The 22,737-nt window shown below is 34.9% G+C and overlaps 1 protein-coding gene across 1 annotated transcript; it reads left to right on the top strand.

Annotated features, from left to right (window-relative positions):
- Positions 1–1,826: 1,826 nt before the first annotated feature.
- On the top strand, positions 1,827–12,058 carry LOC114712353 (chloride channel protein CLC-f; the record flags this gene model as incomplete). Its single annotated transcript, XM_028896873.1, is given in 11 exon segments — positions 1,827–2,474; positions 2,477–2,599; positions 2,602–2,638; positions 8,704–8,919; positions 9,205–9,208; positions 9,641–9,674; positions 9,797–9,901; positions 10,198–10,425; positions 10,580–10,792; positions 11,233–11,465; positions 11,552–12,058. Coding segments are annotated over 11 exon segments (1,923 nt in total), but the record flags the coding sequence as incomplete, so codon positions are not given.
- Between the last annotated feature and the right edge of the window lie 10,679 nt (positions 12,059–22,737).

The raw sequence follows: 22,737 nt of genomic DNA, 5'->3' as shown, positions 1-22,737 counted from the left end.
ATTAAAAAGAATTTAAATTTTAAAAAAGAACATAAAAGGGCCAGCCCTTTTAAGCCCTGAGCCCGCATGTCCAAGGGCTGGGCTTAATAATTAAATAAATTTTAAAGTATGTGGGCTTTAAAGACCCTTTTGGCCGCTTCAACTAGCCTTTTAGGGCGACCCTGGCAGCCTTATTTAGGCTTTAGGGCCTTTGGCTTTTTGGGCTGCTTATTCTATTATAGCTTTGGCTAGGGGTATTTTGAGAAGGCAAAAAATCCACTGAATCATCTATTTGAATTTGAATTCAAATTAAAATATCTCTTAATTGATAAGATTATGAATTTGAATTTAAATTTGGAATTAATATCAATTAATTCTAAATATATATGTTTAATATATATTTAGTCTGGAATATAAATTAATTTGATTTATATCTTAATTAATTTAATTTATACCATAACCAATTAGATTTAATTCATATTGTTTGACCAAGTCAAACATATCGCAGTTTTGTTTGGATATTTGATTAGAATATTCTTTTAATATCTAATTAAATAATCTAGCCCATCAAAGACGGATTCAAGCTCAGAAATCCAACATCATTCATCTGGATTCAAATTCAATGATAATGTTTAAGAAGGAAATAAAAAATAGAAGAAATAACTTTATTAGCATAATGAACACTATTATTATGCCAATGGAATGCCATTTAACTCTCTCTGAATAAATAGAACCCGCCCCACACTCATAAAGGAGGAGTTTAGATTAAAAATCTTATTCAAGTGCTTCATGCTATCCACCATAACAAGAAGACTAGTAATTGTGAAAGGTATATCATCTTGCTGCAGTACATGGATCACAATAATCTGAAACTTACTCGTCGAACACTCACAGAAGATGTATGGTTGAAGTCTCATTTATCTTCAAGAGGCCATGATTTCCCGGAAGCCCTGCTTGCCCGAAGTAGCCACTTAGGTCATTGGTATTTGATTGCCTCTAATTCTCCCAGTTCAATCAAATTTGATTCACTCATCCACTAAGAGGTCTCATAGGCAGCGAAAGAGAATACGGTCCTTGAAATTGTGACTTTGTCTTTGATTTCGTCGCGCATATCTTTTAGAATGCGGCCGCCAAGGCGCATGTGTTCCGCGGTGGTGGAAGAAGATCGGTTGCCACGTTTGATCCCTTGTTCACCACATTAGACTCTTCAACGACGTTTAGCCTGTCTAACGTTTCTTAAACAAAAAGATTGCCAAATTAGACGACTGAACTAATTAGGGGCTAATAAAAAGGAAAATAACTTGGAGGACTCCGTTAAAAATGGGATAGAAGAATAAGGACTCGCATTTTGGTTTTTCCTTTATACTGCCATTACCATTAAGCTTTTATTGTGTTTAAATGATTTTGATTTTTTTTAAACAATAATAATAAAAATTTTAAAAATTACTAAATCTCAAATTAATATTTATTATTATCTTAGATCCTAATTATAAAGTCTTGTCTATAATCTACAAACAAAATTTTATAATTACGGTTAAAGTTTTGATAATTGACTTATAAATATAAATATCATAATATTTTTGTAAGTATATCTTATTTGCAATTTTGTAATTTCCAATGGTCTTTTTGGTCATTGGAAAAAAAAACTCCGGAAGTAGAAGAGCGTAGAAGGCAGTTGTGGGAGGAAAGCGATCGAGAGAAAGACGTGAAGGCGGATGAAACTTGGGGCTTGATTTCCATTGTTGAAGTTAAGAAATGCAAGTCATATGAGATCTATCGGAGTCATGAAGAAGTGCTTCAAGCACATCGTGCGGAAAGATCCCAGATTTTGATTTTATTTACAATAAAATCTGTTTGGGGATTCAACGATCTCCAATGTTGGGAGGAGAGAGGACGATGATCAGAGTCGGCTGTTGGGGGAATCGGCATTCAACGGTAAAACTGCAGAAGAGAGAAAAGGCGACGTTGAAGTTCAAGATCGAGGAGGAGGGGGTTCGCCATTGAAGGGTTTTCTGAAGAAATTGGATAGGGAGTTCTCTGGTCGCAGGCACAGCGTCAAGCGAGATCAAAGGGAAAATAGAGAAAGAAGAGATGATTCTCACCCCCACTCACATCATCATCATGTGTTGGATCTTCATGTCGATTCTGACGATGCTCTAGGCGACAGTGCTCCTCCCGAATGGGCATTACTTCTCATTGGCTGTCTTCTTGGTCTCGCCACAGGTCTCTGCGTCGCCGCTTTTAACAAAGGAGTGCATCTCATTCATGAATGGGCCTGGGCTGGTACTCCAACTGAGGGCGCTGCTTGGCTTCGATTGCAGAGATTGTCTGATACGTGGCATCGAATTCTTTTGATTCCTGTGACTGGTGGAGTCATTGTTGGCTTGATGCACGGTTTACTCGAAATTATGGATCAAATCAAGCAGTCCAGTTCTTCTCAAACACAGGGTTTTGATTTGCTTGCTGGTTTTTCCCCTACAATAAAGGCCATTCAGCTGCTGCAGTTACTTTGGGTACTGGTGGTTCTTTGGGTCCTGAAGGCCCCAGCGTAGACATCGGAAAGTCTTGTGCCAATGGATTCTCCTTAATGATGGAAAATAACAGAGAAAAGAATGATAGCCCTCGTTTGCAGCAGGAGCAGCAGCTGGGATTTCTTCAGGTAACCAGGTTTTCTTGTCCCACTAATTTTGCGATACACGGTGTTATTATTGTCCATTTCATTCACTGGTCCTTTAATCCTCATTCAAACTATTCATAGGTGATTCCACAAGTATGCATTTATATATTTTGTGCCCAAGTCACTGTTGGTTGGAATGATAATACCATGGGTGAAAACTTATTGTTTCAACTCGAGTTGTTATATGATTTTGTGAAATGAGCTGTCTAACTTTGGGGGGGGGGGGGAGAAAAAGAAAAAAAATCCTCTTCTCTTCTTTATTCTATGGTTATTTTTCTATGAACTGGAAGTTTATGCTACATCTAGCTTGTTTCGTGATAAGGAATTGCAGAAAAGAAAGGTGAGGAGAATATTTTAGAGAAGAAAGATAAAGAGAGAAGAATAGAAAAGAAAAACTTGAATTATTGAATAATTTGATACTTTTGAAACATAATAGAAAAGATTGATCACTAGTATTTATAAGAAGTCAACCACGAGACCAGCACAGCTGAGTTTTTAAGGGGGAAATTGCAAATAAAGACCCTCCAATATATAAAATAGCTATCAGGGACCCTGAATTTGGAAAATAGCTTCAAAGGACCCGGTCCCAAATTGCAAATATGAAATGATGGTAGAATGTCCAAAATACCCTTTGTTTTTCTCTCTTTCTTCCTCTCCAGATCATCTTCTTCCTGACCTTGCCTCCTCATTTTCCTCTTTCTCTTCGTTCTCTCTTTCCTCTCCAAGTTTCCTTCCCTCTCCTCACTCTTTTCCCCAAGTATATGGAACTCACAATGTCTTTCGGTGGTCCTCTCTTCATTGTCATCCCCGTCACTTTCTTTATCTTGCTTACCTGCTCTTTCGTCAACAATGAAGCCTCTTCCTCATTCTCTCTGTTGCTGTGGAAGGAGAGGAGAGTCGGGACGGGAGTTTGAGGGAGAGTGACAGTCATTTGCAATGCTTGTAATGTTTGCTTGCAATGTGTGTGGTGATTGCTTGGTGCTGAGACAACGCTCAATAAATCTGGATTTTATTCTTCATTTCTATTTTGATTTTAGCTTGTGTTCGTAATTGAAAATAACGAGTTTGATAAGTTGTTGAAAATAACAAGTTGACAAGTTCTGATACCCAGTTCACGACAAGTTCAGTAATGCGAATAACAAGTTTAGCAAGGCGAATAACAACTTCTGATAAGCAATTCATAGAATTCGAGTTTCTCTGTTAAAATGACAGCATTTTCAGATTTCTTTAGCAGATGACAAGTTCTGATACACAATTCATGACAAGTTCAGTAAGGCGAATGACAAGTTTAGTAAGGCGAATGACAACTTTTGATAAGCAATTCATAGAAATTTGAGTTTCTATGTTAAAATGATAGGTTCCCAGTAGGTTTTCATACTTTTTCCTGTTAAAATGACTGGATTTCCACATTGATTTATCAAATGATAGGTTTACAATAGAAAATGACAAGTTTTCATAAGATTTTTATGCTTTTTTTTGCTGGAATTACAATTTGCACATTTCTGACAGCAATAACTTCTGATAAATACGAAATGACAAGTTCAGAATGAAAAATGACAAGTTAAGTATAGCAAATGACAACTTCCCACAATATTTTCATACATTTTCATACTTTTTCTGCTAGAATTACAATTTGCACATGTCTGACAGCACCCACTTCTGATAAACACGAAATGACAAGTTCATAATGGAAAATGACAAGTTAAGTATGGCAAGTGACAAATTCTAGTTTTCATAATGTTTTCATTTTCATATTTTTCTGGTGGGATTACAATTTGCACACACTGCTGATAGCAATCACTTTTGATAAACAATAAATGACAAGTCCACAATAGCGAATGACAAATTAAGTATGTAAAATGACAAGTTCCCATCACGTTTTCATACAAATGTAAATTTCTCTACTGAAATAACAATGTTCAGATTTCTGACAGCAACCACTTCTGATTAACATCTTTCATCATCAACTTCACCTCTCATTTCCTCCTAATGTATAAAACTATAGCACCAGAACTCTCATAAGCCCCTCAAGAAGCATGCTCATATCAACACCAGTGGCAAATGCACTACGATGATCATATCCACTCACAAGTGCATCCTCAACCATGAAATCCCAAATATAAATTGTCATATCATATGAACAATAAACCATCAAATTCTACATATAAAGCGAGAACTTTATTCGTTTAGCACTGTGTATTTAGGGCTCGTTTGTTCCTCACATACCACACTTGATCGATTTTTCCACCGAAATACATCATCATACTTGATTTCCACAATTTAGAGCTTGTTTGCAATTATCAGAAGTGGGTGCTGTCAGAAATGTGCAAATTGTAATTCTAGCAGAAAAAGTATGAAAATGTATGAAAACACTGTGGGAACTTGTCATTTGCTATACTTAACTTGTCATTTTTCATTTTGAACTTGTCATTTCGTATTTATTAGAAGTTGTTGCTGTCAGAAATGTGCAAATTTAATTCCAGCAAAAAAAAGCATAAAAATCTTATGAAAACTTGTCATTTTCTATTGTAAACCTATCATTTGATAAATCAATGTGGAAATCCAGTCATTTTAACAGGAAAAAGTATGAAAACCTACTGGGAACCTGTCATTTTAACACAGAAACTCAAATTTCTATGAATTGCTTATCAGAAGTTGTCATTCGCCTTACTAAACTTGTCATTCGCCTTACTGAACTTGTCATGAATTGTGTATCAGAACTTGTCATCTGCTAAAGAAATTTGAAAATGCTGTCATTTTAACAGAGAAACTCGAATTTCTATGAATTGCTTATCAGAAGTTGTTATTCGCCTTACTAAACTTGTTATTCGCATTACTGAACTTGTCGTGAACTGGGTATCAGAACTTGTCAACTTGTCACTTCCTCAAACTCCCGACTCTCCCGACTCTCCTCTCCTTCCACAGCAACAGAGAGAATGATGGAAGATGCTTCGTTGTTAATGAAAGAGCAGGTAAGCAAGATAAGAAGAAAGTGACAGGGATGACAATGAGGAGAGGACCACCGAAAGACATTGTGAGTTCCATATACTTGGGGAAAAGAGTGAGGAGAGGGAAGGAAACTTGGAGAGGAAAGAGAGAACGAAGAGAGAGAGGAAAATGAGGAGGCAAGGTCGGGAAGAAGATGATCTGGAGAGGAAGAAAGAGAGAAAAGCAGAGGGCATTTTAGACATTCTACCATCATTTCATATTTGCAATTTGGGACCGGGTCCTTTGAAGCTATTTTCCAAATTCAGGGTCCCTGATAGCTATTTTATATATTGGAGGGTCTTTATTTGCAATTTTCCCTTTTTTAAGTATCTAGTTTAGGGTTTGAACCCTGGCAATGCGTATAGAGGGGGTTTTGTGGCCAGCACTAAAGCCCTTTTGGGAAGTTTACAGTGCGGAGGGATTAGTCATTGCTATCAATAGTGGATATCCTAAGCTCAATAAAAAAAAAAAAAATTTATAAGTCATGGGAAATCTTAATAATACATAATATCTAACTCAAATCTTCATATATCTAATTCAAATATTAATAAAACGTTCCATCTAAATCCTCCTAATAATATAATAATATCCAAATCTTAAATCAATTTAAAATCCAAATAAATGCTAATAAAATCGTGATAATTAAATTTGAATCAAATCTTGTTGGCCCGTGATAATTCGTTTATGCTTTTTATGTTTAAATTTTTATGCCCATTTGGAACTCATTTTAACAATGCAAAACTAGATAGTGACCTGTTTGATGTGCATTTATATATGTTTTTGTTAAAGATGAAATAAAATAGAAAGTCAGTTTATCATAATCTGCAAAAATAAATATAACCATGTATTTATATGATGCTAAACTATAACTTCCAGATGAAAGGAAAGCCCATTCTGAATAAATATGGGCTTTCTACGAAAAGGCACAGTGAATAAGATGTCACGAGTACCCAAAGACTCAGCCATCCAAAATCAAGCTTCTGTGAGCTCTTTTTTTGTTCAAAAGCTTACGTAAGTTCTTATCGCAGATGATTTTGCAAACTCATTTCACATATTTCTGATTTAGGAGAAGACCAATCCATCCAGTAGCATTTCAAGAGTTAGCAGCACGCACCAAATAAGACAAAGTAAAAGATTGTAATTATGTGATTATAATTTAGATCCGTCCACAAAATTTATTTACCTGATAAGCCCTTAGTGAATCCTTAGCATAACCTTAATAAGCCTGTGAGTGAAAATATTGTCTTTAGGCCTCCTAACCAAAATATTTAATGTAGAACCATTTACCTTTTTTCTTTCCAATCTTCCAGTCGACATGCTTTTATAAATTTTGTTGAGATCCCTCTGGGTCCCCCCTCCCAACCCCGGCCTTTCTTTTCTTTTTTGAGAGGAGAGGGGCTTGCCCACATGTTTATGATGAATAGGAAAGGGATGCACAAATATGGAGAAACGTATACATATTGTAGCCAATTGTGGTTTTACCTAACAAGGACTTTGTTTAGCACGGGCCCAACTTGAGATATGTTAGGCAGAGGAAGAAGCCCAATTCTGATGCGTAGTGTTTTTTATGTGACAAGGGTTAGTTTGGGTATTTCTAAGAGTTAGTTATGGAAAGGGGTGAGTATATTTGCTGGGTGGGTTACGGGGGTAGGCATGGAAAAGCTGAGCGTTGTGTAGGAGAGTTCTGTGCCTCTCAAATGTGCAGAATGGAATCGTTTTGCTAGTTATTTCTGTAATCCTCCATTGCGGTGGAGCTGTTCTGGTGATTGAATAATCCTTCCATAGCCTGTGGCTTTGTTAGACTTCTATTCTCATCATATTTGAGAAAGACAAATTCGAGGATGTTTATAAGGAATACACTGCAAATTTTGGAAGAAATTACTGTAGAGAAACATTACTGCAAAGTAAGAAAAAGAAAGAAGGAAGAATTTGATATATAACTGCAAAAAAGTTACATGGCCTCTGAATGTGGCAGTAAAGAAAAGAGCCCAAGACCATTGCAATTGGATTTTACAATGCCTATGGGTATCCTTGATGATGGGCTGTTGCAACGGTGGGCCTTATTCCTTCATGTTATCCTACAAGAATTTTGGTTCAGAATTGGTTTAAGGGAGAATTAATCACGATGCTCTTTGGTTCTGGTTTGTAACATTTCTTTGTGTTACTTGACTCTTGAGAGCAAGGGTCTTTTTGGAGAGGGGTATTGATATATAACTGTAATTCAGAAGAGAAGTTAGTTGTGGGTTAGCTAGAGGGGGCTAGGAGTGATGTGGATTAATGGCCTATAAATAGAGGGCTAAGGGACCTATTTTATAATTTTTTTGGATAATACAAGTTGAGATGAGAAAATTAGAGTGAAACGAGTAGTGGAAATTAGTATAATTAAGGGAAATTTGGTTAAAGGTACGTGTTTGAAAATTTTATTGGCCAAAGTGAGTTGGCGAACTCATCTTCAGCAAGTGCATTTTTTTTTTTTTTTTAGTAAGTTGCATGCAACCTATCTTCAACTATGAACACAGGACTTCAAAATAGAAGTCATTTGCACATAGCTAAAGATATGTTGTGTACAGTTGAAAAAGAGTTGCACTTACTCAAATTCAGATATCTTTTAGCTAATAAAATTTGAAAAAAGGTATTCTTAACCAGTTGTCTGATAATTAATGTTAGAGATAATGAAGAAAGAGAGGTCAATCATAAATCAATTTAGAGAAACAATACTGCTAAGTAAGAAAAAGAGAAAGAAGAAAGAATTAGATGGGGAGTAAGAAGCAAATGAGTACGAGTCAAGTTGAGAAATTTAGATTAAATTAATGATATAATTAATGTTCGAGATAGTGAAGAAAAGAAGGTGAACCATATAAAATCTAAAATTTTCAAATTTGAAGATAGGTAGTTTTGGGTTGGGAGGTTAAATAAAGTTTAGACTGGGAAACCGTTAAACCCTTTTTTTCCTCATCATTGTTTGTGGATAAATTCATTGAATCGTGTCCAAATTTTCTTTCTTTTGCAAATGTTGGATAAGTTAGCTCTTATTTATTCAATTTTTTCCGTGTGTCCAGGCTTCAATGCAGCAGTTGCTGGTTGTTTCTTTGCTATTGAAACGGTGTTAAGGCCTCTCCGTGCAGAGAATTCTCCCCCGTTTACAACTGCCATGATTATATTGGCTTCTGTCATCTCATCGACTGTATCAAATGTTTTACTTGGAACCCATTCAGCTTTTACAGTGCCTGCTTATGATTTGAAATCTGCTGCAGGTGTTTTCATTTACCTTTGCTGTATGCCATGAATTTTTATTATTTATTATTAGTATGAAAACGGAACTCAAACATATAAGGAAAAATACCATTTTAATCAGTTTCCTCTTCCTTAAACTGATTTGGTATTAATATTGTTGAAATTAAGATGTGGCCAGATTACTGAAATTTTAATATTGTCAAACCTGGCATGATAGTATTTGACACCTTTGTAAAAAGGAATTATTATGAGATATTCAACTTCTAAGGAATTTTACATTTCTTAGTGAACCTTAAATTTACTTTTCCTAGAATGTAATTTCATAGTCTGGTCACTCAATAACTTCAATTAAAGATATTAAAATTAGAAGAAATATGGTAATTCTTGACCTTTCTGAACAGCTTCTCTCTTGAATGTGTCCTTAGATTGTTGGGGTTGTTTTATAGTTTATAAAAAAAGGGAGACCCAATGAACAATGCTCCTGGGGGGAGGGATAGATGCATGCAGCCCTTTGCCTTGTAAGCAAAGAGGCTGTTTTCTGGATTTTAACCTACGACCTCCATGACATTTGAGTGCCTTGTAGTTGGTTTTTTGTGCTTTCCACCAAAAGTTTCTTGAGGTCAAGCAGTAATTATCACTAGACAATATTTAAGTGTTGATACTGCATAGAAATATTATTTCTTTCGTGAGATACAAGATTACTAAATGATGAATGGATTTCTTTGCCTTACCAAATTATACAATCAGAGTCTAATTCACCAGTCCCATTTGTTGCCCACCCCAGGCTTATGCACTGGTAAGATGACTCTTGTGAATTGCTCAGTTCAAGTCTGATTAGGTTTATATATATATATATATATATATATATATATTCGACTACTGCAAGCTCATGCAACAATTATTTAACTTCTATTGCAGGTTGGAATGGCCGCTACACTAGCATCAGTTTGCTCAGTACCTTTAACTTCAGTTCTACTTCTTTTTGAGCTGACAAAAGATTATAGAATATTACTTCCTCTCATGGTAACTATTCTTTAGTATTTTATATTGTTGTGCATACAACATATTATTTAGCGGTGTGGCATTCTTGCTTTTATCTAAAATATTTGGTACATGTAATGCATCGGGTTTCCTAAACAACCATAACTTGTAGCTTAAACCTCAACTAAGTTGCTTTCTTTCTTTCAAAGTTCTCAATTCAACACTTCTGTTGAGGATGGGGTTTGAGTAGAATTTCCAATTTTGTTTGATGGAAAAAATCTCTGAAGGCTGGTTTTATGTTGAATTTCTCTTTTTGTATTTGTCAACCCTACTCTCAGGGTGCTGTTGGGTTGGCAATATGGGTTCCTTCAGTGACAAACCAATCGAAGGAGAATGATGTACCTGATTCAAGAAGCTTAGCAAGAGGATATTCTTCCCTTGCAGCTGAAGATAATGATGGAGGGAACTGGAGACAAACCAATGGAGATGGTTTAGAACTCTCTGTTGTTGGAAATGCTGGTGATCACGAGGCTATTGATGAGGAACTTCTTCTGGAAAATCTTAAGGTTGAGAATACATTCCTCTTTCTTCTTAAATATTAATATCATAGCTATTCTGTTCTCGAATCAGCAGCATGTTACTGAACTTTGATCTTGATTTCTGGCATTTATTAATCTGATCCTTTCATAACCTCAATATATCGTTGCTTTCATTGATCAGGTATCCCTGGCCATGTCAAAAAACTATTTGAAAGCTTCTCTGGCTATGACACTGAGAGAAGCAACCAAGTTAATGGATGATGGCCAGCAGAATAGTGTCCTGGTGGTTGATGATGAACATTTTCTAGAAGGAATATTGACATATGGTGACATCAAAAGGTTTCTGTCCAAGAAGACTAGTGATACTTCTAAGAGTGATTCAGGGCTTTTCGATGTATGTAGAAAGTACCAATACCTATTTGTTTTTTGTTAAATTCATGGAATCTATAGTATGACTGGGGTGGCCATCACCTCTCCAGGCAACAAGATGCAGAAGCAACATATCTGTTGCTTCTGTGTTTATTTGTCAGCAGCGTGATATGGGGTTAAAACTCTCCCCAAAAACACACTGCTAGAAAAAAGCGGGATAAAGAGTTTCTTATGCATCTGCAGGATTTTCAGAGTAATTTTTGGAACCATGACTGAATCAATCTAATTCACTTTATTTCATATGGTAAAATTAGAAGTGCTACAAACAAATTTTAGATATCGAATATTTACTAGGATGGAATAATCACGTCACAGTTTATTCTATAAACTCTTGTTTTTAACTATACTGGCTAAGCTCCCTTATATCTATTTACTGTATGATAAGCCAACTTGAAAAATTGGCAGGCAAGTACATGTCTTGTTTCTTCTGCCTGTACTCGAGGGATTAGCTATCGTGGAAAAGAGCGTGGACTTCTAACCTGTTACCCTGATACCACCTTGGCTATGGCCAAGGATTTGATGGAAGCCAAGGGTATTAAGCAATTGCCAGTGGTTCAACGGGGTGGAGATTTTGGCAGACCGAAGAAACAAAGAATTGTTGCTCTTCTTCATTATGACTCGCTTTGGAACTGTCTCAGGTTTTACATATCATCTGACACTTTGATTCTATCTACAATATCTGTTCTATTCCTTGTTTTTGACTTATGGATATGTACATGTTCAGGAATGAAATTAGTAATCGGAAGACTCTGTTTCAAAGTAGACCGGAAAACAGTTTGGATGTGATCACTGCAAATGGAAATTAACTCTGCCAGGAGAGACTGAAGGTTGTCATCAAACCTCAAGTTTCTTGGTTGCCCTTGAGGAAGAGATTGTTGAAAGAGGCTATAGGCTGTAGCAGCCAGTTTCACAGAAGCTAAGTTGAAAGTGAGACTCTGGCACCACATCACGGTTCATCCTTGTTTTGACGCCTCTAATTTGTTAGTTGATAGTTGATACTTTAAATACGAGTTCAATTTTTCAGCCCTCTCAAGGTTAGCAGCTTGCCACAAGAACAAGTCAATATTGTCATTCCAGTTTCATTGATACGCGAGATTCTTTTGTAAAATTTAGCACATAGCAACTTGTAAATCAAATATGAAAGAAGAAAGTAATGGATTACACTTTGAAAGAGACTTGGATACTTGTACACAAATTTGATTTGAAGTCCTTTGGCCCGGTTACTGTCATATGCCTCCGGCTTCGTTTTGTTACTTCGAATCGCATCATGCTTGCCGTGACAGTTTTTTCTTCTGCCTATTTGCTCATCTTCGCTTTAGAATGGGATTTAGGGACATAATCTTGGAATTCGTGGAGTTTGATTGAAGATGTAGTAGATATTCTAAATTTTTTTTTTGGCTTTTACGTGGCTGGGGGAATGACCTTGAATAGCCAAGGTGAAAACTGAGCAAACGTGAAAAGGAATTGAGAGTTCTAACGAGGGAAAATCTCATACTTTTAAAATTTATAAGAGACAAATATGGATGTTGGATATGCATCATGCCAGGTTAGGGTTATTGGACCCATTTGAAATATTGAAATGACGGCAAAAGAAGCCGTTGCGCTTGAACGTTCTTTTTTAATTTCTTTTTTCAAAAAAGCTAATATAATGTTTGGTTCTTATAGTTTGTTCTTATTTTAATTTTGATCCCTGTAGTTTTAAGTTTTGGTTCTTTAAATTTTATTCTGCTTATAACGTTAGTTCCTATAGTTTCATAAGTACAAATCTAAAGTTAACGGTGCTAAGTCTGCTTATGCGTCACTAATGCTGTTTATTTTGGTGACATGACACAGAGACTGGAAGTGATTTTAAATTTTTTTTTTGGCCAAAGGACGTGATTTTAATTGGGAAAAAAAGAAAAAGCCTTCTTCGCGAAATCAGTGCTTCTCAATATGCATCAGCATCACCACCTCACTTTTTCTATACGGTTGTGATAACTTGAGAGGCCAAGTGCCAACTCAATTTCATACCCATTCATAAATCTCTACCCTATTACGGTCTCATTCTGCAATGTGCTCCTCAGCTGGCTTGTTGAAGATCAAATTTGCTTTAATGCTTTTTCTATGCATCTTTTATCGTGATTAGTGGTTTGAGTTAAACTAATCGCATTCTTTAAGCTTCATTCTCGTTGTCACATCAATAATTATCGTTGTCTTTTGGATTTGTACAAACAGTGGAGTTCATATAGCTGTAATATAACATGAACATTGTTGGATTACTTAATCTCTAATTGATCGATGGCCCAAAGGACAAAATTTAGAAAGAGAAGTATCTGCTCCATGAGCCACGCGTCTATTTTTTGTTCAAGAAACAAAGATAAACAGAGCCATGAATCTGAAGGTTATAAGCTTGAAGATCTTTCTTGTAACTTTCAGAATAGCTCTCTCATAGGAGGCACACATCTCGATGAATTCATACCTGTAAGTCTTATTATAAAACATTTTTATTGAATGGCTAAATTTGAAGCTTTTCATTACTTTTTTACTAGATAAAACTACTTATATAACTGTATATGAATCCACACCGGTAATGAAGATCATGTAAGAAGAACTAGATTCATAGATGGACTGAAGAGAGTGTGGGAGAAGGGCCTGGTGTAATCGAAGAAAGATGGATTTCTTGTTTATAATCATTTTTCAAAGTGCCTAGTGTAAGCGAAGAAAGATGGGCTTCTTATTTATAGGAAAGAATTGGAATTACGGTAAAAGATCTTAAAACTCTTGCTTTATTCTTTGCTTCTCCCTAAAGTTCTTACCCAATTTTTGTAAAAGTTGAAGCATCTCAATTTCTTTTCATTGATCCACTTTGGATTGTTGTTACCTATTATTTACATCATGTCACACATTACTTTTAGACCATTTTATACATCAAATAGAAGTAATTGGAACCACTTGTTATTGTTGGAATATTTTTAAAATGAAAAGACGTGATTTTGAAAAGTCTTCATATGAATTAATATATTTATATGAATGATTATGTAAGAAGTAACAATACTAAAAGACCCTACATATTAAATATATTTTATTTATTATTTTGATTCATAAACTAATATATGGTTGTGACTTTTATTTATTCTAAAAGGTATTTCTTCAAACCATCATTTTATGGTATATATAAACCCCTCACCATTACTTTATTTGGCGACAAAAGAACAAGTCATAACACAAATACAAAGACCAAATTCATTGTTGATAAACCCATATTTTACTATGTTTTATATGTGATTATTTGGAGATTTTATTATCTTTTATGAGTTAAATTGTACTAATTACTGTCTATTTTGGGATATTGGGTATTACATCATTTTATGGGAATTATTACATATTTAATGAAGATTTCAGAAATTACATCTAAGGACCAAAGTAATGGCAGAATGGAATTTGTAAAATGACTAGAGGGGACCAGTAGATGCTGTACGTTTTGATAGATTCAGATTTCGGATCAGGAGAGCTTCGAACTCTCCGTCTAATATACTTCACTATCAGAGATTCACTTCTACATCAGGGGAGATCATCACCAGTCCGTCATTTTCCTTCACCCACACCGTTACTATTTTCTCCGTATTCCTTTGGCATCTCCATTGCCTTCCATCATCTTTTATTCTCTCCACCCACTGAATCCCCATTCTCTCTATCTCATCTTTCCCCTTCGAACCCTACGTGACTACCGTCATTCACCGTCATTCTTCTTCATCTTTGATTAGATGGCTGATTATCTTGTGGAGCTTAAGTGGAGTTTTTGCGACGATGGGAGGTTAACCTTCCTTGGTTTTTACATCAAATAGGGATTTTTCTCTGATTCACTTACTCTAATCCAATTCTATATTCAAATGGTTTAGTTGTATTCATTCAGAATATAGTTGTGGATTTTGACATTGAGTTTTATATCTGTAGAGTGTGTGAATCTGATTAAGAGTTTAATAGGATGGTGATTCTGTTTGCAATGGTTCACTTGAATAGTTGTATTCTTGGATTAAGAGTAAGATTGATCTTGATTACTAAATCGAGTTAAGTTAGCCTTTGACATTAATCTGATTATTGTTCAAAGTAAGATGTGGTTGCAATTGCTTCAGAGAATTCAGTATTGCCGTGCTATTATTCTCTACCAAACGAGAATCCTATCATCGAATTTCTATAATCCCATCTCAGTTGAGTGGCTATAGGGATTCAGTTGTAGTAGAATTAGACAGTGCTTCAATTCTCTTGAGGACTTTGGTCGAGTCAAACTGTATACTCATAGCTAGACTGTGAAGGCAAAGTAATACTTCCTGGGGAACGCTTTATTCATAGTTGATATTCTATCATTTCTTCACCTCACAACATCTCATTTAAATACATCTGAAAATTACAAAGATTTATATTCTGCATTTGGAAAATTAGAAATAAAATAAATAGATGTTCATTTCCTTGCACCTTTAATTTGTTAATTTGATAAAAGTGTATTAGTTGGGAATTAAGATATAAAAAGGCTCCTTTGTGAATTGACCTAGGTTAATTTTAGTTTCTTTGAAGAGGCCCTACAAAGGCTTTTTCAATTGCCTTTGTCTTTGATTGCATGTAGAGTTAGAGTCAAATTATTACTTTGTAAAGGCCATTGTTGTCTTCATTTGAATCTTGGAAGTGCAATCTATATTCAAGGATCTTCATACATCCTAAAGAAAATTTAACGGCCAACCCAACTTGCACCTTAAAAGATAGGAATAGGTTGGGGTGAATTAAGTCTAAAGGAAAGTGTTGGGAATAGTTCTTTGGAGAGTACAAGAAGAAGAGATGAAGAAGAAAGTGGTACCTGATGTCTTCGAGGCACGAGCAGTACTTTCCTTTAGGCTTAATTCGTCCCCACTTATTCCTATATTTTAAAGGAGTTGACTATATATTTTGTGAAGTTGGAGGGATTTGAATGAGGCAACTTTTTGAGATGACAGAGGAAGATAAAATTTCTTGTTATAACTTTAAATGTGGCCTATGTTATCACCACTCTTGAGCCTCAAGAGAAAGAGGATGGAACCATTGCTGAAATTAGAGAGAGATAAAAGTGGGAGAATGATGACTATATCTGCACTGGACATATCCTCAACAAACTCTACGGTGCTCTCTTTGATGTTTATCAAGATACAACCTTTGCAAAGGATGTTTGGGACAAACTTAAGGCAAGGTACATGCAAGAGGATACTAAAAGTAAAAAATTTCTTGTCATTCGTTTTAATAGTTATAAGATGGTTATGGAACGTCTATCATAGAGCAACTGCATGAACTTGAACATATCTTGAATAATTTCAATCAACATAAAACACATATAGATGAGTCCATTATTGTCTCTTTAATCATAGATATAACTCCCTCCTTCATGGAAAGACTTCAAAAGGAGTCTCAAACATAAAAAGGAAGATATCTCTCTTAAACAATTGGGAAATTATTTTTGTTTAGAAGAGGAACATAGAAAGCAAGATGCTAAGAAGGAAGCCAATGCTCAAGAAAAGGTACATGTGGTGGAGAAAGGATAATCCAATAAGATCTCAAAGAAAAAAGGGAAGGATAAAGACAAACTCCAAACACATGATGGTCACAGGAATAAGAAAAAGAAAGGTAATTGCTTCTTTTGTGAAAAAGGTGGTCATTTCAAGAAAGACGGTCATTTCTTTAAAAAGCAGAAAGAGAAAAACAACAAGCCATCTGCAAAAGAAGACAATTTTGTGGCAGTAATTTCTAAGATCCACCTAGTTCATAATGATGAATCATGGTGGGTGGACTCTCGTGCTACATAGGGGTGTTCATAGAGCCTGGTTGCTCGCAATGCTCGCCTAAGCCCGCAAAAAAAAAGCCCAGCCCATCCTTAAAAAAAATGTCCCGAAAGAAATATTGGGCATGTTCAGGTCGAGTAAATTGTCGGGCAGTTCTGGGCATTAGGCACGATATGCTGCCTTGCCCATTCAGCCCTGCCTGCAGAAATATATATAATTCTATTATATATATTTCATTCATCTCATATTTTTCTCCTGAATATTCATTATTCATTATACTTGTTTATTTCTCAAACAATTTTGAGAGTTAAACATGTTATCATTTACTTTGATTTGTATCACTATTTTCTTTTCTAATGCAAATATTATGACCATTGGTAATTTGTATAATTGATCCATCCTCCTATGAGTATTTGGGAGTTATGGGGAAAAAAATTCATATTTGCTTAAGAAATTTTAGAAACTAGGAAAGTAATTAAGTTTAATAAAATATACTAACAACATTTTTGTTTGTCATAGAGTTCACTCCTCTTAGCTACTATAAAATATAGTTTCATACTATATTAATTAGTAATAACTAAATTAAGGCTAAGTTGCCATTTTAATATAAAGTTGCATTAGATTATTTAGGGGAATATAAATAATTAGTCAATTAATATAGTATATTAATTTACTGGGCATGGAAGCCCGCCCTGTCTAGCCCGAATTTGCCTAGCCCAAACTTACTAGGACTTTTCATAGGCAATGGGTTGTATTTTTCAGCCCGTTCATTTTTCGGGCTGGGTACCAGGCAAAGGTTTCTGCCCTACCCAGCCCTGCCCATATGTAGCCCTAGTGCCACACGTCATGTGTGCAAAAACAAAAACTTCTTCAAAACATTGAAGGAGGAAGACGGGGATGTACTTTATATGGGAAATGGTTTAACTATCCACGTCAAGGGCAAAGGGACCCTGAAAATTGAATTCACTTCTAGGAAAACTCTTACTTTAAGATATGTCTATTATGTACTCGAAGTTAGGACAAATTTAATTTTCATTACTTAATAAGTTTTGGTTTAAGTCTGTATTTTCAGGGAGACAAGTTTGTTCTCACTAAGGGTGAAATATTTGTGGGCTAGGGTTATTTTTGTGACAACATGTTTAAATGTAATGTTACTAAAGTTAATGATAGTATTTACATTTTTTCTTATATTGTTGACTCTTGTGATTTAGGGCATTATCGTTTAGGCCATGTTAATTTTGGCAAAATGAATATGATGAAACTTGAATTGATCCCAAAGGCTGCTATCAATTATGACTCTTGTACTACTTGTATGTTGACTAAAATAAGAAGGAAACCCTTTCCTAGAGTAGAAAAAAGTTCTAAAATATTAGAATTGATTTATTATGATATTTGTGATTTGCATGGTTAACCTGCTTTGGGTGGTAAAAAGTATTTTGTGACTTGCATTGATGATTGCACTAGATACTATTATGTCTATTGATTGCACTCAAAAGATGAAGTCTTGGACAAATTTAAGATCTTTAAAACTGAAATAGAGCTCCAATGTGAAACTTTATTAAATATTTAAGGACTGGTAGAGGAGGAGAATATTTTGATCTAAAATATTGAGTCCATTGGGATGATACATCAAATAACTACCCCTTATTCCCTACAACAAAATGGTATAGCTGAAAGAAAAAATAGGGTTTTAGTTGAAATGGTAAATGCCATGTTATCTTACTCTGGTTTGTCTAATGGATATTGGGATGAAGCATTGCTAATTGCATGTCATATATCAAATAGAGTTCGTAATAAAAGGAACAAGATAACCTCATATGAATTATGGAAGAAAAGAAAGCCCAATCTCAATTATTTTAGAGTTTAGGGATATAGAGCAATAGTTAAAGTTCCAGAACCCAAAAGGAAGAAATTAGGTGAAATAGGAGTTGAATGTATCTTTTTTGGATATGCTGAAAATAGTAAGGCATATCAGTTTTTGGTTATTGAACCAAATGATTCATACCTGTTAATAAAGTTATTGAATCAAGACTACTGTTTCAAGAAGAAAGGTTTAACTCAATCCTTAAACCCAAGGGTATTTCTCATTCCAATGAGAAAACAAATTAAGAGGAGAATGTATTTAGTGGTGATAATTTAGAAGAAATAGAACTTAGAAGAAGTAAAAGAGCTAGAAAAGCAAAAACTTACTGTTCAAATTTCTTCATGTTTCTTGTTCAAGGGTCAAGGGAAGAAATTGAAAATTGTTCATCTATTTGTTTTAATTTAGAAAATAATCCCAAAACATTTGAGGGGGCTATGAACTCTCAAGATGCAACTTTTTGGAAAGAGGCAATGATAGCATACCAGGAGGCGTTGAATATAAAGAACATGAAGCCCAAATAACACTCCTTCAGTTAAAAGCCCAACAAGCCCTCCAGAGTGTTCAAGGGATTTATAGCTCGAGAATACTTACATGAAGGAGGACATGGATCATTCCCTAGATGATGACATGGATACATACAAAGCTTAACATGACATATAGAAGGCCACTCCAAAAACCACCATGGCATATAAGTCATCAGAGTATGAACACCTGGACCTTGAGAAATACAAGAGCGCATTATAAGAGCCCAAAGGGAGATTTGAAGCCAATTCCTGTGTAATTAAAGGCCCAACACAATTATATGTACTTGGAGGAGTCTATTAGAGCTATAATCTTTTAAATTGGGGTCCAAATACATTGTGTTATGGACCATAGGAGTTCTAGAACGTGATTCAACCATATTCAAGCCCAAATAGATGTCTAAAAGGCCCATACATGCTTATGGACGTGAATAGCAATTATGAAAATCTATTTGGAAGGTCCGAGAAGATTCAAGAAGCATCAAGAGTGATCTTACATGACATTAAATAGGATTCTATTTGTTTTAGTTAGTTTCTTGTTTTATAGTTTTCTATTTTGTATTGATTGCTTCCTAAAGGCAAAGACTTACTTATTTTGTATTGCATTAATTACTAGAGAATCAAATAAGATCCTTCTCATTAATGAAGGGATCCTACTAAGTAGTGTGTAATCTAGATTATTCTATCTTGACTAGCAAGTTAGAGTATTCTAGAAAGTCTTTTGATTTTCCTAATTTTGTTGTATTTTGGCGTCTATTTTTTATGCATTTTATTTAGTTAGTGTTTTAGGCTCTGAAAACTTATATTGGACTTTTAGGGCTTAGGTTATCAATTAGGGTTTTCATTTTAGGAGTTTTCAAGAGTCTTAGTCTATAAATAATTCAATATGTACTCTTTTCAGGATGAGATGATTTTTTGAATAATATGAGAATTTTATTTCTCTTTGTGTGAACCTTGCTTGCATCCTCGTATTCTCGTGAGAATACGAGATAGTATCAAGGTAGTGATCAATCTTGTGGTGTCTTCATGGTTAAGGTTGTAAGAGACAGGTTTTCTTAAGTTCCTACCTCGATCATCCGTTTTCCGTTTTTTGGGGTCTCATTTCATCCTATACTTGATTCTAGCCGGTCCGTAACCCCCTCATATCAAGTGATATTAAAGCTAAGGTTTGATAGATTTCAAGTTCTATCCTTTTTTTTTCCTTATTACTTCTGTTTTCTATTTATTCCATCCTTCATATTCTATCTCAGTTCTTCATTCCTTCTTGTTCCATCCACTTTGTTTCTTGTCTTTGCTTCCACCCATTGTGTGTTTTTTAAGTGACTTTGTTTATCCCTCCATTAGAGGAAAAAAGGGAAAAAAGGTGATGTTGTGTTGAACAAAAAAGGTGAACCAAAAAAAGAGAAAAATTCAAAAAATAAGGGCGAAGAGTTGTAGGTTTTGAATATTGCAAAATAAAGGCAAGTTTCCTAATTTGAGAGTGCTTCCATTGCAAGTCACAAGTAATTTCCTAAATCTTTATGCTTAGGTGGTAAGACTTCTACTTTCCTATTTCTACTTTTCTTTCTTTTATCTAGTTTCCTATTTTGAATTCGTTTCCTTTTCATACTAGTTTCTTTCTTTCTCTAGGTTTTCTTCTTTCTTTTGTTTCCTATTCCTTTTCCTTTCTTTTTCATACTACTTGCCTAATTTGAGTTCTTTTTTTACAAGGTACTCACTTTCCTAAAGTTATCTCAAGTTAGTACCTTTTTTAGATGCTTTGTTCCTACTTTCCTTTCTTTACACACATATATTTATGTTGTTAGTGGCAGCTTTACCCAAGATGGGGGTGAATTGGGTGAGCTATAAAAGATTTTAATGTATTGAAATAGTAAAGTAAATAAAACAGAGAAGGCTGAGTTAGAAGGCTTTCACGATAGAGCAAAGACACAAAATTTATACTAGTTCGGTCTTAACCGCCTGACCTACATCTAGTGCTCAGAACACCTCAGAGAGTTCCATTATGATCCCAAGATTAAATAGGCTCTTGGCACCTCAGTATAGTAATTGATTTTCTCAATCACTCCCCCTTACTACACATATGGTTATAATCTCTCTCAACAGTCCACACTCTTGAGTTACTCTCAGAAAATGAGTAAAGTAGATGTATCATGCTCTCTCACAGAATAAATGAGTAATAAACATTGAAGCTCGATGAAAACAAAGTATTGAATGTAACAGTAAATATTTCAACGGAAGGTAACTCGCGTATTCAATACTTCCTTCAATGCCCTTCGTGCCTTTTATAGTTGGAGAGGTTTGATTAACCGTTAGACTAAAGAGCTTCTAGCCGTTGTAAGTTTGGTTGTGTGTGTTCGGCAGTTGTAACAATAGTTCGCCATTAATGTTTCTGACATGGTAGGTTGAAGGCTTTGTGACCATTGAGCTTTGTAATCTGCAACAACCTCAGAAACAAATAAGTCCTCTTTCAAAAGGAAATTTGTAAAGATAACTAGACAAATGATGATCATTGATATTCATATAATATTTAGAAGTACAATGAATCAATCATCAAATACTTTAAATATAACCTGTACATACTTGATCAATGAACAATTAATCATCAAGTTATCGATTAAACACAGAGAAAAAGCTTGAAACAGACATGTATATTTATCGATTAAATTGTGGATCAACAGATGATCGAATATGTGATTGACAACTGGTGAGATATGACTACAATGACCTATGAAAAAGATTTTGCAAGAATAAAGCTTTAAGATCATGTATGCCTCTGAATCCTTTCAAAGAGAATTATGTGTAAAAAGAAGGATGAGAAAAGCTTAAAGACAAAAGTATGAGAGATTTTAAAATCATCATGAAAAGCTTGTTATGAAATGAACTTGTACAATGATCGAACAAGTGATTGAAAATTGTTTGATCGAATAAGTTATCGGTAAGGCTAAGTATGAGAGAAATTGATCGATAAAAGTTTAACAAAGATTTATACAGAGTAGTTACAAAATATATGATGATTGATAAAATAACATTGAAAAACTTATTTTAGAAGAGCCAGGAAAACTTTGGTCAATCACATTATGTGAAAATAGAAGTTTCAGGTGACTTGATGATAGATCATTTCATTGATGATACGATACAGCAAACTAACTCTTCAACTTCCAATGATCCATTGCAAATCCCAACTGGACCAATCACAAGAGCAAGAGCTAAAAGAATTAAGGAAGCTTTGAGTGGGCTAGTGCAAGACACCTTGACAAAGCAAATGGCATTTGTTAGAGTATCAAATCTGGATAAAAATGCTGAGGACGTCACTAATGTCATTTGGGCTGAAAATGGAGCTACTGATCCTATCTTGGGCTTGGAAACTTCAATTTAAGGAGCTTGGATCAAGTACAACACATGAGAAGCCTCATTTGGGCCTAATTAATCATATTTTGGGCTTGATATGCTGATTATATTTCATTAAATGCATTTGAGCGAAAATTCATAATTAGTTGGCAGATTTGACTTTTGAATTTCCAAGTTACCTAAATCAAGTCCTTATGAATTTATTAAATTTTGATTTTCTAGATTGCATTAAATGCTTTTTAGGTCAGATCTTGAATGTATCCTCTATAAGATATTGTAACCCTCATTTTGGCGGCAGATTGGGAATTTGAATGAAAAACTTGCATCTTGCAATTTCTGACTTGAGAGGGGTTCTCTCTAGGGTTCTTCATTAAACTAACAGACTTATCAAGGCTTG

Source organism: Neltuma alba, unplaced genomic scaffold (assembly GCF_004799145.2).
Source record: "Neltuma alba isolate B1F8T4 unplaced genomic scaffold, ASM479914v2 tig00011348_pilon, whole genome shotgun sequence".
NCBI classification, from domain to species: Eukaryota; Viridiplantae; Streptophyta; class Magnoliopsida; order Fabales; family Fabaceae; genus Neltuma; species Neltuma alba.
Note: the sequence above shows the minus strand (reverse complement) of the source record. Positions and strands in the feature narration are given on the sequence as shown.